General features: G+C 39.3%; 2 protein-coding genes across 5 annotated transcripts; one reads left to right on the top strand and one right to left on the bottom strand.

The window, feature by feature from the left end:
• Window positions 1-4881: 4881 nt before the first annotated feature.
• On the top strand, window positions 4882-8343 carry mgst3a (microsomal glutathione S-transferase 3a). Of its 4 annotated transcripts, none has more exons than XM_055014214.1 (6): window positions 4882-5028; window positions 5642-5769; window positions 6575-6648; window positions 6790-6847; window positions 6955-7027; window positions 7658-8343. In XM_055014214.1, exons 2-6 carry the CDS (start codon window positions 5653-5655, stop codon window positions 7795-7797), a joined length of 462 nt encoding a protein of 153 aa, XP_054870189.1. In that variant the 5' UTR covers window positions 4882-5028; window positions 5642-5652; the 3' UTR covers window positions 7798-8343. The 4 variants fall into 4 exon arrangements, with proteins under 4 accessions (XP_054870189.1, XP_054870191.1, XP_054870190.1 ...); XM_055014216.1 differs by having other exon boundaries at window positions 4896-5029; window positions 5652-5769; XM_055014215.1 differs by lacking the exon at window positions 4882-5028 and adding an exon at window positions 5165-5352 and having other exon boundaries at window positions 5652-5769.
• Window positions 8344-8583: 240 nt separating this feature from the next.
• si:ch73-344o19.1 (mucin-17) lies at window positions 8584-17471 on the bottom strand. The gene is made up of 5 exons (XM_055014212.1): window positions 17255-17471; window positions 15167-15481; window positions 12699-12986; window positions 12447-12613; window positions 8584-10891 (listed from the first exon to the last, which is right to left on the bottom strand). The coding sequence occupies exons 1-5, from the start codon at window positions 17319-17321 to the stop codon at window positions 10847-10849; spliced, it is 882 nt and encodes a 293-aa protein (XP_054870187.1). The 5' UTR covers window positions 17322-17471; the 3' UTR covers window positions 8584-10846.
• Window positions 17472-17528: the final 57 nt, after the last annotated feature.

Raw genomic sequence — 17528 nt, forward strand, 5'->3', positions numbered from 1 at the left:
GAGGACATCTAGTGACGGATACTTGGTAATGTTTTGTGGAGTCAGCAGCCGTACAGTCATCTTCTTATTTAGCCTGAATGTCTGTGCCGATGCAGCTCAGCTGGTGAATATTTGCTGTCGAAAAACACACAAAGCACAAATGTGTAACAAGCTCAGGCTCAGTCATAACTCAGCTTATTCAGCCAAACTGCTTTCAGTTGAACTTCTAGAGGAAATCCCAAAGTTTGTGAAGATACCAAATATGTCAAGCTAAAGACACATAAAATATATAAATTTGAAGGATTGTTGCAGCCACAAAAACAAAGAATCTTAGGTTTAAAAATCCTTCTGAACACCATATACAATGTTGTGTGATGGGTGACAAATTAAAGGAAAAAGCAGCAGTAAGCGTCTTAGTAAGCAACTCCACTGCTTCTAGTCATTGATTGCTCAAGTCTCTGGAACTTTTTACTCCACTACAATAAATTCTGTCAGCTTCAGTTACTAGTTTCTTTACAGATAAAGAAATCCACAGGCTCCACAGTTATCAATGGTAATATAATTAATAGTGACTAAACTAACAGTACATAAAAGAGTTCAGTTTGCTCCACCTTCACTAGTCAGACTTCATCCAGAATAAAGCATCATTATTAATGATAATCCAGTGATCTAATACATATATAAACACACAGGTGACAAATTAAAAGAAAAACAAGCATAAAGTACAGCATCTCAGTAAGGTGTTGGGCCTCCATCTGAAACCAAAAAAAGTTTTAAAGCTCCTTGTAATTGATTCTCCACATCTCAGGAGCTCTAGTGTAGGAATCAAACACTGTTCTACTAAAAGATATGCCCTCATTTGGTGTTTTAATGATGGTGGAGAGTGCTGTCTAGCATGTTAAAATCTCTAATTGGTGTCTAACTGGGTTGAGATCTGGTCACTGTGATGGCACCACTCCCATAGCATAAGAAAAACTATAGCAACTTAAATAAATGAGCACAACCTAAGAGGACAATGGAGGGGTCATTAAGTGCACTGTGCATTATTGTAAACCTTAGTTTGAATAAAGTGACTAAGGCGGAGATCAGGTGATCATAGTAATGATTATAAAGTGCATACTGCATCAAGTTCGACAGTTATACAGTTGTAAATATGAGGCAGTAACAGTGGTCATTGTATAAACAGCAGCAGAACCACAGTAAATGTGTGTGTATAAAGCTTAGTAGCATAGTCCAGGCCATTGTGTGTACAAGAGTCATTCACAAACCTGACAGTCTGCAAGTAAAAACTGTTCAACAGGACATAAACGTTTCATTATAGGATAAAGCTGATCACTCAGAACAACTTCGATTGACTGGCAGTGATTCTACCCTCTATATCAGGGGTGTCAAACATGCGGCCCACGGGCCAAAACCGGCCTAACAGAGGGTCCAATCCGGTCCTCAGGACAACTTTGTAAAGTGTAAAAATTATAGAGAAGACATTAACTGCAGATTGTAAATTTGTAAAATTATAAATTTAAAATAATTTCTAGACCTTGACAAGTTGTTTTGATCATAAAGTAAAATACTGGATTGCTCTTTGTTCTTTTGTCATTTTGTGTCTCATTTTTGTAATATTTTTTGTTTCTGTTATTTGTCTTTTTTTGACTTTTTTGTCTAATTTTGTTTTGTTTCGTGTCATTTGTCTCATTTTTTGTCATTTTGTTTCTCATTTTTGTCATTTTATGTGTCATTTTTGTAATTTTTTTCTCTTTTTTGTTGTGTCTCATTTTTGTAATATTTTGTCTTTTTTTGATGTTTTTTGTCCTATTATGCTCTGATTTTACTGATCCGGCCCACTTGAGATGAAATTGGACTGAATGTGGTCCCTGAACTAAAGTATGTTTGATACTCCTGCTCTAAGGGGACACGTAAAGCCAGCAAAATGCCTCCCAAAGTAAAACAAATTCACTAGAATCCCTCAGTATGGGGTTCAAACGTTGCAGTTTTTCCTTTAATTTGTCACACGTCTGTATGTGACAATGTTAGGAAATGTAGGGAAGGATAAGGCAGTGAAACCAGCTATTGCGTTATTAGCTTTACATTATCTAGAATAAAGCATAACATCGACCATATCTTCAGCTACACCCTGCTCACAGTTGTTTTCCAGGGACCTTTAGCATGTATGATCACACAGGGGTGGCAGGAATGCTACACACCTTTCTTTGTGGTTAATTCACACGTGTTTTGCACTGTACATAGGTGCAAAATATGAATGTAAAAGCCCAGCTGAAAGCACACTGTCAGAAAAAGTTTAACTGAGTTTGTTTATTCTAATCCTTTAGCCTGCAGAATGCCAGTTATACCATAGTTGTAAGAACTTGTCTCCCACATTTATCTCCTTGCTTAATCTGCTGTACATCCTTTGAACCTGTTTTTGTTACAACACCCTCAACACATTAGTTGATCTACTTGTTACAGGAAGACAGAAAACAACATCTTCACCATAACAGAGCAGTGGCAACATATTTATCATACATGGTAATATCTAAAATGGGTTCATGAATGCAGACCATGTCAGCAGCTCATGCAGTATACGTCTGTTGATAAATGACACCACTCACAGTGCTTTGCATACCTCTGCTTGACCTGATATGTGATACAGGAAACCCTGTTAGATCCCTGTTCACCTCACCACAGGGCAGATTGTTTGGTTTCGTTCCATCAGCCAGAGAAAAATCTGCCCTCTGGATCAGTGCCCTGTTATTGTGAACTGGCTCACTGACATGGTTTAGTGGGTCACTTCAAGAGAACTGGAGCATCACGGATGTTGCTGGACTCACACCTGTGTCTGCTATGCCGAAGTTTAAATGTCTGTAATAAAACAGGATTACCTCTGCAGTAAAAGCTGTCACATAAACGGAGGCTGTGTTGGATATGATGATCGGTCGGACAACATCAGGCTCTGGAAAAAAACAGACGAGGAGGTGAGCATCCAAATGCCATCACATCATCAGTTGTTTAAGGAAGGTTTGATGGAGATTTCCTAAAGTAAACCACTCTCTTTGCTTGGCAGAGAACTTGTATTTTATACCATCGGTTCTCAATCATTTCTGCTTGTTAGCACCACAAATGAACAATTAGTGAAACAATTCCCAGAAACGTTAAATGGAAAATAAAAGTATGCAGCAGCAACTCGCATTTTCTCTTCAGCAAGTAAAAATCCTGCATTGAAAATTTCAAATCAAGAAAAGCAACATACAGTAAGAGGTATATGGTTGCTGTTTGTACTGTACTACTACCACTTTTATGGACACTTAAAATGTACTGAAAAGCCCAGCCAGGGACGGGAGTTGAAAATTAGCTTAATGCCATACACTCTATATGTAATACATCAGATGTGTTATTTTTTAATTGCATGGTCCCTGATCAAATAAATGAATGAATAAATAAATAAATAATATCAAAAGTGAAAGTTCTTACAATGCAAACCCCCCCCCCCAAAAAAAATCATGCCATTCGTGTTATATAGACCAGGGACAAATTTAATGAAAAATCTTAAACCCCTGTTATGTTGTGGGGGAAAATTTTCTGGCATGATTTGTTTCCATTTGTCGCCTTTGAGGGAAGGGTCACTGTAAATTCACACAAAGTTGCTATGAGCGATCATCTCTATCCTATGATGAAACATTTCCTGGTGGGAGGGGCCTAATTTTAATCATGACAATGCTCCCACCCACAGGGCACCACGGGGTCACTGAATAGTTTAAATGTGTAAAAATGAATCATACACTACAGGACAAAAGTTTGGAAGCAACTTCAAGTTTCTGTTCACAATGCCTTTCTTAAAAAGCAGTAGGAATTCTGTGGATTTTGGGATGTATTTACTGCATGATCAGAGTTTGCTTTCATTAATATGCACCATTTTCCTCAATTCCCCTGTACGTATACATTTAAGTTACCAGACAATTGTTGAATAAATGTTAACAAAGGAAAAAAGGGCTTAGTTTCAGAGATGAGAAGATTTGCAAGAGCCGCAACTTCAGTGCAAAAGTGAAAAAACAAATCACAGTTTGCATTATTCACTTTAGATCTTTGGCTTTAGAGAGTTTCTGCATAAACATCCCAATAAATCTCAACTGTGTCCATATCTCTCTAATGGCTAGAAAGAAACAGTTGGGGAATCTGATACTTATAGTACAAATCTATTCTGATAAGTGACTCTTTACATAACAATCATGCTTATTTTGTTGCAAACTATACCAATGAAATCTTTTTTTGTACAAATTTGATGTTGCTTCCAAACTTTTGGCCTGTAGTGTATGTTGTAGCCTTCACAATCACCAGATTTTAACCCAGTTGAACAACTATGGCAGACGGTGCTAGACAGCACTCTCAAGCATTACCATCAAAACACCAAAGGAAGAAATACAGAAGAATAGTGTCAATAAGAATAATTCCAAGGCACACTGTTTGACAACCACTCGTCTGGTTAGGTTGCATTCACTATGATATTAATGTATAACATGGGCTAAGCATATTTTACATCACTTGATGATTAAGATCTCTACCTCCTTATTATTTATGTCAATGTAATTTAAAAATGTTTTATTGTTTCTTTTTCTAATATATTATTGTTATTTCACAGCCTTGAGAGCGGTCACTTTGCATTTCACTGCATATACTGTATGAGCACGTGACAAAGAAAAAAAACTCTTGAATCTCTCAAATCATAGAAACAACTTTCTAATTTTTACTCTGAACTGACTTCAAAACGTTGCAGTTATCGGGACAAACTCCAAACACAGCTGGATTGAGAGTTCACGTCAAAACAAACTGCTGCTGCTGTTTATTCACGTCGCAGGTTGCCATGGAAACCAGCATACACACTGTAGCCGCGCGGCTCACCTGCGGTCTTACTGCGCATGTCAGATAAGTGGAACTGATTATTAGAGGAAATGTTTCGAGGGTGAGCTACAACTGCGAGATAAAAACTGACCTTATCGTGACATTTAGCACACTTAAAATATCCCAGGACACTGTTGCAGCAGTAACCGACCTAATTAAGGTAAGTTTAGGGTTAACCTAAGCGTTTAAAGCGACTATTTAGCGGTAACTATATGTGGAGTTAAGGGGGAACACATCTGCGAGGGGAAACATTTCAGTTCCTGCGGAGTCTCGGGCTGTAACTGCAACCTTTAGCACATATTCGCCATAAAACAGAGTAAACCGGACCGACAGACACACAGTGGACTCCACCACGCCCTCCATCGGTGTTACATAAGCCTGTGGGGACATATTTGAATAGGAAACTTCAGTGAGCTCGGTCTGTCGCCGTGTTTCCATCGGTCCATCAGTCCTACAGCTGTTAAGCTAGCTTGTACCTTCCAGGTAACATTCCTGCGAGTTGCTGTGATTTATCAGAAATACGTTTTGCTTTTAGATAGAGGTGCTCTAAGAAACTATGGCGCTGCTTCGTGTCCTCATTTGACCTTCGGTTCTGTTTGCAAGGCGACCTTGCTGTGCGGTGGTCGGGTTTCCTGCACGTTTATTCCGCTTTGTTGCAAGTTGTCTTGTAAAAGGGCTTGGAATGAGACTTTGCTGCTATATGTTGGGCTAGAAATTCAAAATTAGCCAAAAGTTGCAGTGGTATAGCTACCAAAGTGTGTTACCTCTTGCTGGTTTGCCAGGATGGTGGTGCTTTCCAAGGAGTACGGATATGTGGTGCTGACTGGTGTCGCCAGCATGATCATGGTTGGACATCTGGCCATGAAAGTCGGTAAAGCCCGGAGGAAGTACAACGTCCGGGTGAGCAGAAGCTTTCAAATGTACAGCAGATTAAAACAGAGCTAAAAGAAAGAAAAAAAATATCTGTAGAATTAGTATAGAAATCCTACAATGACCAAGTGCAATATGCAGATTGCTGCAGCTGCATTTTTTTAATTGATAAAGGTAAAATGTGACTGTGATGAACTAAGCATTGTGGGGCTACAGAGATCCCACAGTCTATAAATCATATTCTCCAGAAATACAAGAACATGTTTGTTTAATGTAGACCGCAGCAAAAAAACATTTGCTGAAAAGAAATGGAAGAATTGACCACAAAAAGTGTGACTCATGACATGACTCAGTTGCAATATCTGTAGAAATAATAACTTTTGCATGTTTTTTTTTTTTTTTTTGCATTCATCTGCATTAGAATCCAGACCTTTTCTTTTCCCCACTGCAGACCTCTTGACACCACACGGGTGTATTAACGATTGCTGCATTCCACGTAGGGAAGGTCTTGCCTTTGAACGTGCTGATTCACTGTCATGGCGTACTGTGACAATGGAAGTGGGGAAACATTCAAACACATGCTTTCCCTGCTGTGACAAGCTAAGATGTTTGTTGTGAAAATGATCCGTTTGGACCCCATTCTAAGGCGGAAGAATGCAAAAAAAAATGCAAAACAAGGCTGGGATTATTTTGACAGATATTGCAAGTGAGTCATTCATGAGTCACAATTTTAGTGGCATTTAGTGGTCGTTTTTGGGGCTTTTGTGAAAGATATCCACTGAATTATTGTTTTAAAAGTCTTAGTCTGTGCCAATAAACTCTCCCTGTCTTGCAGTATCCTAAGATGTACAGCGATGACCCAGAAAACGGAAACATTTTCAACTGCATCCAGCGTGCACACCAGAACACGTAAGCAGAAATACGGAGATTGCTATTTCAGCCTGCACACAGCGACTATTTATTGCGCCACGATTTCATGACCTACAGATAAGAAAGTGAAAGCAGGTGAAAGTTAACATGCTGTCAATGTCACCTCTCCCCTCTCACCAGCCTGGAGATGTACCCTGCCTTTCTGTTCTGCCTGGCTGTTGGTGGATTGCACTGTCCTGTAAGTTTAATTACAGCATGAGATTTGAGCAAAAGACGGATGCATATGTATTCTTTGTGTCAATCTGTCTTATATCTTTGCATGTTCTTTGTGTGTGACTCTCACAGCGTCTAGTGAGTGGACTTGGAGCCGTGTGGATCATCGGCAGAGAGGTGTACGCACATGGGTACTCAACAGGAGGTAAGAAACAGCTGGGCAGTTAATGTTACAGTCACATTTTCTGCTTTGTGTCATGCAGCATGATTCTAAGGTGCTAATTAGGGATGTCCGACAGTATCGTCCCACCGATATTATTGGCCTGATATCGGCATAAAAATGTAATATTGGTTAATAGCGTTATCGTTTTTCTTGCCTCTCATGAAAACCGATAAAATAATTCCTGGATTTTGCCGGCAGTTTTCAAAATTGTACAGTATAGTTGCCACATTGTAATGGACGGAGGGAGTGTGAACTGTTGTTTGAGACAATTTTTAAAAAAAAGGCATTTTTCCATAACTTAAGTTGGAGTAGTTTCCCTATTTTGCCCAGACAATGTTTACATTTGGAAAGCCGTGTTGTATTGGAGAATGCCGCCAATGGGGCATCACAATAAAATTAGGCATGATGTGTTAATTCCACAACAGGAGATATGTGATGTTAGATCTAAAATAGATATGTGATGTTACCTAAAATTAGTTAAATAGCCCACATGTATCGGTGTTGGAACCGGAAATTGAGAGTTGGACAATATCAGTAATTGGCAAAAAAGCCAATATCGGACCTTTCTAGTACTAATATTATTGTTTTGGTTTTTTTTTTAATCTCAATCAGATCCTAAAAAAAGAATGAGGGGCGCCTTTGGGAACATCGCTTTAATTGGGATGATGCTGACCACCCTGAGCTTCGGCCGCCACCTCGCCGGCTGGACTGGACCACAATTTGGACCCTTCCGTCATATAAACTGTCAGTGAGGACGAAGACGTCAGGCTGGGCTCCCTCAATCATTATTCTAATCATAGCCACTATACATCGTGTCAACATTGCAACACGTGTGCTAATCTGTGTGGCCGGTGTAACAGTCAAAGTCAGGCCAAGTTCCTGGTGTCGAGTGATCCGACCGGTTCTGCAGAAGAGAGACAAACCTAATGTAGATACCGGTTGTGTCGCAGGTTGGCACTCCCATCATGCACAGCAGCTGTCAGTTTGTCTTCATAACGCCACCCTGATTTAGAAATTGTAATCAACAGGCCACACACTTTTAATATCATGTATATTCTTGCAATAAAATAGGGAAGATGCTGTATTACAAAAGAAACTAACCCTCAAAGTTTGATGCACTTGGTGATAAAATATCACCCTAATTTTTGCAAGCAGAAAGAGACAGATTTTGTACGAGTGAATGACTAAAAATGGTTACATGTATTGCTTTTGTCAATTAAAAAAAAAATCATAATTCCATTTTCCATTTTTATTTTCTTGAGGTTTTTGTTCATTAAATATTCAACATTGGCCATGAATTCATTCTTACTGGACGTTTTATGGGTATTGATTGAATATTAACGTCGGGTTGTATGTGTGTAAAGGGAGCGGTTGTCTTTTGTCTTTTTTGAAGCTGAATGATGGTCCAAAGTCTGCATTGCTAGTCGAGACAGGTGCTCTAACCCCACAGAGCCGTCGAGGGCACACCACTCCCACAGCTTAATCATGTCGGACAAAAGAAACTGGCTTTTGTACAGATTACAGTGACAGCATAATGCTCAAGAGCTCGCCCACAGATTTTAATTTTCTGTTGTTTTTAAACAGACACACCCTCTAGTGATTTCTATTTTATTATCAAACAGGAAATCTTTAAGTCAATAAATTCTTACAATTCGAAGGCATATTATCATACATCACCGTTGCCACTTGACAGCAAAGTAACACGAGGTTCAAACTTTTGACACAACAGCTTAGTTCCAGCACATCTGCATGATACTCCACCTAATAAAGACACGGGTAACAAACTCCCCCGATGCAGCTTTCTCACTGTCTTTATGTTAAACATTCTTTATATATATGAATTTTACAGCAATTTAAACAATAGTGTGTTTAATCTTTACAATTTGCCCATATTGAAGTGTTTATTTAGTGTAGCGAGGTCTCCTCTCTGTGGCTGTTAGTGGCATAAGCATTAATTATCAAAACCAGAATAGCTAAATTCAGTATTTCTTTACCTGCATCAGACTTACTACTTATACTTCATAGCCACATATAACTACATGTTAAAGGCTGCAAACACTTCCACAAGTAATTTAGGTTAAATAAATTCGAACAATTCAATGCCATGTGGCTTGATTTTTATGTGTAGACTTTCTGAAAGAACTCTGCTTTAAGACAACACATGCAACCTGGCAATTTGGTTTGAAAGTGCACTTTGTTAATATTTGGACACCTCATCGTAATTGATATTCCGAAATTGTTTTAGGCATGTTGGTAACTTTGAGGCGAAGGAAACACACACACCACAGCCAGTTCCCACACACATAATATCAACTGCAATGATTTTTTGCTCAAAAGGATATTTCTCAACAAACATTAATTATAAACTGCCATAGTGCTTAAATAGAGGCTAGAATATTGCTCATAATTCCATCGTAGACCACAGTTATGTTGGAGATTTGTCTCGCACACTGAAAACAGATAAAATCCTGTTGAAGACACTCCTTCAAGTCAGCAGCGTATAGACATATTACAATACGTAGCCCAAATCTATGATACAAGCTCTTTAAAGGGTCCCCCTGAAAAGCATATAAACTACACAGAAATACAACATTATATGATGTAGGAAAATTAAGGCCACTAAGAGACATGTGCATGTTTAAATCTAGTATTAATGCAAACATTTTCAAGAGGACTCACATCAGTCACAACAATCCAAATGTAAAAGATAACTGAGTTAAAGACTCACACCTTTGAGAATGAATGAGGACATGGATCTCTGGTCTTGCAACTGAGTTGTTTGTTTAATGTATAATGATTTTTCTGTACAAAAAAATTTCAGTTTCGGTGTTTTATGCAGAGATGGTGTTTTAGCTTGCTGCGTTTTTGCTGATTTGTGGCATTGTCAGGAGTCGCTCTACATCCTGACTTATTTTAAAGATATTTCCGTATTTCTGATTGCTTTCACTGATGTGACTCCTTTTGGGAAAACCCATTTTCACATAACAACCTGATATAAACATACACGTCTTGGGTGAGCGCAATCGTCCTGAAAATATGTGTTTTTTGCATCTATGGTGGAGGCATTGTTCTGCTGACTTGAGAGGGTTTCTTTAAAATGACTGGAGATGTCATATGGCTTGAGAGAATCTAGAATATGTTGGACCCATCCCCAGCTGTGGCGTATAATGCAGTTATGAGTGCTATTGTGGGCTGTTTTTTAGCACTTTGTTACTTTTATGTCAATTCAGAGGCGATATGTGGGTCCAGGAACAGACATTTGGGCAACTTGCTCATGTGTCTCAAAGCACTTCATATCCTTATTCATTCTATGTCTCCAAATGTCTAATTTCTTGCTCGATACCCTGAGGTTGTCTTAACATTTATCGTAACAGTAATAATGCTATGGAGGACTTCATGCAACCTTGATCCACATTACCTTAGATGTCCCCTAGGGGGCGGTGTGACCATTTGTGCCACATTAAAGTGCTGTGCGTACTTGAGGAGTCAGTCAGGAGTGCAGAGGTGCAATTAATCGGCCTCAGGAAAGAAAGAAAAGTTCCCACCAGACTGAAGGTCTCCAGAATTTTAAAGGGAATGTGGAAGAAAGTTGAAGTGACTCTGAAACCTCCCATTTGAAAGATTCCCATTTCAAGAAGCAAGATCAAGATCCTAAACACTCAGTGACAAGAGGAAACCCATCAGAAGAGAAGCAGCTGCTTCAAGGCGAAGGTTCTGCTTACATCCAAAATGGTCTTCATTTGGTGTTCGGTTTGCTTCTGTTCTGAGTGCTGGAAGGGATGCAGAGGATAGGAGCTTCCATCAGTAGGAGTACCTGGAGAGTGGTGTGTCCTCCATCAGATCATCCTGGAGGAGATGATCAAGACAAGAAAATCTGTACTGTGGTGTAGAGCAAGTACACATAGGCTGATATAATACAGCTTAAAAACAAATCAGTGAAGCAGAGCCATTCATAGTATGAGCACAGATTAACAATGGACTTAACCTCAAGTTCAAAAAAGTAAAGCTCACACAGAACTGCATTCTTTCTAATGGCCAGTAGGGGGTGACTTGTTTCACGAAGTGATCATAGAGAAGTCAATGAGAAAATGACCTGTGATACTGCCACACTTCAAGTGAGTTTACTTCATATTTATTGCTATTTCATCTCCGAGACTCTCTCCATGTATGTACTAATAAATGTCAAATTAACTGTCAATTGAAAAGTGTGGAATTCACTAGTCTCTCTCTCAGTTAAGCTTTTTTTTTTCAACCTGGTAAGACCCGAGCTTTGGTTGGGCTCGCATTTTAGATTTCTTCTCATTATTTGGATAAAATCTAATATGTGATTATTATGTTTGTTATATTTTTATATTTATATGTATATTATATTCATATTGTTGTTAATATTGTTATTATTTTTATTATTATTTTCTATTATTATAAACAATATGCTCTGTTTGACAAAAAAAGATCTGGACGCTGCACAATTCAAAATGCAGCATCCTCAACTTTCAAAAAGTTGAGGTATCTGGGAGGAACTTTTTTTTTTAAGTTTAAATTTTAAAAATTATTCTGAATTTTAGTCACCAATTAAAGAGTTTCATGCTCCAGAAACAAGGGATCCTACATTTTCCACAATTCAAATGGACAGTGTCTAACACAAAGACAGCATATAAAAGGTTGACCTGACATCTGGAAGTGCCTTAAATTTGCATTCTTTCTAATGGCCAGTAGGGGGCGACTCCTCTGGTTGAAAACATAAGTCTGATTGTATAAAATACTGTGAGAAAATTATCCTACTTCTCACTTGATTTGTTACTTCAGTAAATATTTTTCTAAACAGTTAATGGCCTCAGTCGGTACTTTAAAGTCTCCTTTGATATAGCATGATGATTATTTTATAAATTATGGTCCCATTTAGAGAAAAACACGATAAAGCAGATTATGCAAATCTACCTTGTGCTTGTCAAGTCGCTACTGTATCACCATGTGAAATGTTCTTGAGTTCTCCAATCAGATCCATCGCTCGCTCATTACATCTGGTTTCAGACTAAGATGGTGATGGACAAATTCTAACTCGAGCCTTCACACCAGTACTCCACACACCAACCAGTGACGTCATGGTGGCCATGTCCATCTTTTATATATAGTCTATGATCTTCACTGGACACTTCCTTCCTGGTTTGCCCACTCGTATCAAACTCCAGCCTCCTAGTTTGTAACTTAACGCTTCCTGGTACAAATCTGATCTTAAGACATCAATATGAGGTTTTTAGTTTAACTGTTAAGCTACAGTGTACAACTTTATACAAGCTGAATACACACCTAATGACAAGTAAACTGCCCTATGTGTGCAAACAAGTTGTAGAATGGCCTTTCAACCACTTCAGCATCCTTACTGCAGTTTACTGTATCATACCATCGGTAGATCCTGCAGTCTATGGAACTCCGGGTGGTTTGTCCGCTGGCGAAACTTGAGGAAGAGGGCGACGAAGACGACAGCGGTGGTGACGATAAACACCGACAGCAGACCAGCCAGCAGGGGGTCCAGAGGGGAGCTTGAGCGATAGTGAGGCCTCTTGAGGCCTATAAGACACAGAAATAGATGTAATTTGAATGTGCAATGACTCAGTCTGAGGAGTTGAAAACTCTCACCTGTCCATCACCTTACCTTCATCTCCCACATTCAGCTCAGATGGGATCTCCTGGTGCGTTGGCCCAGCAGGACCTCGACCAGGAGCTGAGGTCTGAGGGTTAACTGCGGTCAGGGACTCAGACGGAGGCTGTGTGATGGAGGTGGGAGCCGTGGAGCTCGCATCCTTCCCCATGTGGGCTGGCGGAGATGAGAAGGTGGTGACGGACTCGCTGGTCAGGGGTGTCCTGCCCTCTGCGGTCGAGGTGTCCTGCAGAGAGGCGGTGCTCAGTGCCGTCGGCGTGGATGAAAGGATGTCTGCAGCAGCTGAAAGTGGGGATGTGAGCGCAGTGCTGTATCAATCCAAAACAGTACAGAGGATTCTTCAAAGGAAATGAAGCCAGAGGTAACCTTACACCACCCTGCTTATAGGAATGGATCGCCCCCTCTGACATTAACCATGCTGGTTTTACAGCCTGCAGTTCCCACCTTTCCTGCCTCATAACACCAGAACAGAGATGATGATCTGTTTCACACACTTTTTATTTGTATGTACATAATCAATAGAATGAAAATTATGGTAGTGCTGGATGCACATAAACAGCAGGTATCCACACAGAGTTTTTACATCATCTTGAGCTCTCAGCTGCAAGTCATGCCAGTAGCTACTGTTTGATTAAACATTACTATATCCAAAGCTACCATTGTCATTTGGATAGTAAGCCTAATAGACGTAGTCTTGTAGTTCCAACAGTCATTCAAACCTCCAGATTATAATTCAGGCTTTGTTTTGATTTTACATCTCAAGGAAAATCTAGTCATGCGTGTTCAACCTGGAAACCAGTTTTGAAGCCAGACAACAATACAGAAAGTCCCACCCTGCAAGTTAGCACAGTTAGTTCCTTAATTTAGCTAAGTATGAAACATTGGAAGTTTGAATCTGTGTTTTTGAGACTGTCTTCAGTACAGTCTGAGGGTGGAAATGCTTGGCAATGGTGCTGACTGTTTGTTTCACTCATGGTGTGTCTTTCAGCATATAAAAAAAAACACGTTAACAAGATAAACTTGTGATGTGCATTTTCAGTTGCGTTAGTATGCACAGAGATTATTTCTCAAGTAGTAAAATGTTAATCAAGACAAAGATCAATTTCATTTTAAAATGATGTCTTAAAATGACACCATTCACAACATGGGTCAAAAGTGACCCATGTTGTGCATCAAAGGGTTAAACTTAGTGTACAGAAAAATATGAACACCAGAGCAATTCAGCATAGCCTAATAGATATTGTTTTATTGTATATAAATGGCTCTAGTTGCTTATGTTTTGATCTAATTTAAGGGTGAATTTTGAGACTGCAACCATTTTAATGATCAATCACTGATTAGTTTGCAGTAAAAAGACAAGAAAAAACACCATAAGCAGTTTCTGAAATGTGGAAAATTTGCTGATAATAAAATGAATTTGAAGAAGTTCTGACTACTGGTTGGATAAGACAAATAATCTAAAAAATATATATCTACCTGGCCATCGGAAAGGATATTTTTCACAAATGCTTGAGAGTTTGCAGAACAATAAGTCAATCAAGTGAAAAAATAATCTGCATCAATCACATATGAAAACAATTATTAGTTGCAGCTTAATGTCATTTCAACCTCATAAAGGTAACATAGATTTAAATCAATTTTTCTCATCAGTCAGTATTTTACTGATTTTATACAGATACACTGAATGTGTAGCTCACTGACTTTTCCTTCTCCCAGTGTGATTTTATTTTTGCTTCACATGAGGTTGACCTCTCTTGCTGACACCTGAGGAGGAGGCAGAGTGTTCAGAAACCTTGTACATGGTGTCACTATTGATTTCTGCTTATGTACAGGACAGAATAAACAAACAGGCATCAAACTAATCGTTAGATTTGCTGTCAAGGTTCTATATGAGAAGAATGCAACACAAAAAGCATAAAACACTAAAATTCTTGATTAAATTATGATGCAGATAAACATAAGTGAGAACACTGTCGGCCTCTTAAGTGAGAAACTCCAGCGGCAGATTTTGCCAAGTGACAACCTCCACGTTACTGTACAAGGACAAAAAGATGACGACAGCAGGCTCAGAGAGAACAAGACATCGTGATCCTGATGCTGGAAGCCACGTCGTTTCTGAGCTCTTCCAACGGGCAACATTGCATCAGCTGAGGGGGTTATATTTATCTGATCTACAGAGGGAATCTCTGAAATGAGGTTACGACATCCATTCTCAGTCTGGCCCCAGTCAAGTGGGGGTCAGGAGGAGAAGATGAGTTCCTGGAAGTGAGTCTGAAAAGAGTCTGTTTGCAAACAGGCAGCGTTTAGCGTGTGGGATGTTTTATTTTAAGGCTCCGGTCTGGGCAAAGGAAACATGCCGGATTGGAAAATGATAGATGCACAGATCTAGAATTATGGATGAAGTGATGAATGTAATTTCTATCAGTGATGATAAAGTTTCAGAGGCTTAAAAAGCTGATTACCTGAAGGAGAAGCAGTAGTGAGGCGAGGAGTCGGCACAAAGGGTTCGGCTGTGTGTTGAGATGTCGGAGCTGCAGGGGTCGAGGTGAACATGTGGGTTTTAAGCATTGCATTTGTCACAGTCTCTGGACGGACTGAGCCCTCTGTCTGGGTGATGGCTGAGGTTTCATATGAGGTTTCATCGCTGCCTACAGGATTGTGTGTCGGCTTTGGGGCCTCATTTCCAGGATCCTCTGCCAGGTCAGGAGACGCTGAAGCTCCAGTGTGACTCAGGAGGCTGGGAGGGCTGAAGACAGGAGGAAGATCACGGCTCTGACCTGCAAAATCAAAGATGAATCCTGCTAAAGAGATGCTTTCAATTCACTGTAAAGCACATTATCTTTTAAAAAAGTGATGTTTACAGGGATGCTGTTTAAATTCAAATGCAAGAATTTATCACTTATTCATACAAAAGAGTGAGAACTTTACAATTTCCCAGAGCATAAAGTGAATCATTCAAAGTGCTTGACAAACAAAACACTAGGATTGCAACTGAAACTCCAAAGTCCAAGATGATGATGTCTTGTTTTTTTTTTTTTTTTTAAAGATAATCAGACATCTACAATCATAAAAGACATTTTAAAAAAGAGCATATTCATATGGAAAAGGCTGGGAGTGGAAAACCTTTCTTAAAAATGGATCAAAAAATGGCAAATGATGAATCAATTATCAAAAAGATTCATTTTTTTGTCAATCAATTATTCAGCTAGTTGGCTAATAATTGCAGCTTTACTTCAGATGTTCAATTTACTTGGTGGTAAACAAAACCCAAAACAAAACAAAATACTCCATTAAGTGTAAAAGCTCTGTATGAACATTTCTACTTAAGCAAATGTGCCATTAGCAGCATCAATATCTAGTTGAATATAACAGTAAAAGTGCCAGTTTGGTCCATCTGACTGATATATTATTATATATATGACATGATTAAATTATTATTAGTGAATCATCAGTGTATCAGCCGCATGTTATGGTTGTAGCTGCTGCAGGAGGAGCTGGTGTGAATGACTGATATACAGATTTAACAACAGATAAATCTGAGGAGTTGGTAAAACAAGGTTCTGAAATATGACTTAAACAATGTGTGCTTGGTATGTTATCCACTGTAGAAAATATCCATCTTAAAAGTAACTAAAACTTTTAAATATGCAGTGTAGTGAAAACTACAGTATTTCCCTCTAAAACGTAGTAGGGAGAAGAACAACGAAGCAAAAAATAGAAAAACTTAAATAAAACGCCTCATATTTGTACTTAAGTACAGTACTTGAATAAATGCACTTTGTCACTTTCCACTACTGCTTTTAACTTTGGACTACAAAATATATTTTTGCTAAAGCCCAAGGTGATAATGCCTTTTTTTTCTACAGATAAAAGACATTTTGGATCACAGTAAACATAAAAAGATGGAACATAGTCACAAGTGAGAAGCTTGAACTGCAAAAAAGAGATTTAGTTTTTTAAAAATGACCCAAACATTATAAACAAATTAACAAAAAATATTTGTAGATACACTCTATCAATCACTTCATTAATTAATTGGTTTAAAATTTCAGCTGCACAAACCAAACTACAGAGATATTGAGTTTGCTGTTAGAAGAGAAGAAGACAAGCACTGGAAATGCTCTAGAGACAGATGTGTTTCTGCATTTTTGCTTGACAAATGACTCACTGAGTCTTAAAACAGCCAAGTTGCTTGACTATTAATCAACCAACACTTGCAGTCCTATAATGGTGTACAACTGTTCTGCGAAATCTAAATGAAATATGAAAGTTTAAATAAATGATCAGGAGTCTGGTTATGCAGACATCAGAACAAACTGGGCGGAGATCTTGCTGATGTTCTGCTCGCATCCTGCTGAGATGATGTCAAGCACCAAAAGTTCATAAAGCAACTGAAGAGAATGGAACAAGGATGGATCCTGCAGCTGATGACTCCTTATCTGATCAACAGACGGCTGGGAGCGAATCGATAAGGAGTCTGTCTCACGTCAGCAGGATGCCAGGTCTGCTCGGATCCCACACAAAGACACACACCGGAGATGACACCTCACCTCTTGTCTGCGACGCGCCGGTAAGAAGCGCCGAGACGCAAAACACCAACTGAATTCCAAATCTCATCTTCTCCTCCTGCGGCAGGTTTCTCTCCTGCAAGATCCAACGGGGCCGAGCGGGTTTCTCTGCGCGGCAGCTTCTGGTCCTGCAGCTCTGAGGTTGTTTCCGTTACGCGATTTGACAGGGCACATCATCAGCGCTAAAAATATCCTGAGGGAGTCGGGCAGAAGAGGAGCAGGGGTGGGGCTGCGTGGCGGCGAGCAGGCGGTGGCT

Source organism: Amphiprion ocellaris, chromosome 10 (assembly GCF_022539595.1).
Source record: "Amphiprion ocellaris isolate individual 3 ecotype Okinawa chromosome 10, ASM2253959v1, whole genome shotgun sequence".
Lineage (NCBI taxonomy): Eukaryota > Metazoa > Chordata > Actinopteri > Pomacentridae > Amphiprion > Amphiprion ocellaris.

Excerpts from the sequence above, each read along its gene's own strand:
- mgst3a (XM_055014214.1), top strand. The coding sequence starts at position 5,653 with ATGGTGGTGCTTTCCAAGGAGTACGGATATGTGGTGCTGACTGGTGTC. Across the intron at positions 5,770-6,574 it reads GGAGGAAGTACAACGTCCGG|TATCCTAAGATGTACAGCGA; the intron begins GTGAGCAGAAGC and ends CCTGTCTTGCAG. Across the intron at positions 7,028-7,657 it reads ACATGGGTACTCAACAGGAG|ATCCTAAAAAAAGAATGAGG; the intron begins GTAAGAAACAGC and ends AATCTCAATCAG.
- si:ch73-344o19.1 (XM_055014212.1), bottom strand. The coding sequence starts at position 17,321 with ATGAGATTTGGAATTCAGTTGGTGTTTTGCGTCTCGGCGCTTCTTACC. Across the intron at positions 12,987-15,166 it reads CACTACTGCTTCTCCTTCAG|CTGCTGCAGACATCCTTTCA; the intron begins GTAATCAGCTTT and ends CCCCACTTTCAG. Across the intron at positions 10,892-12,446 it reads GACTGCAGGATCTACCGATG|GATGATCTGATGGAGGACAC; the intron begins GTATGATACAGT and ends CATCTCCTCCAG.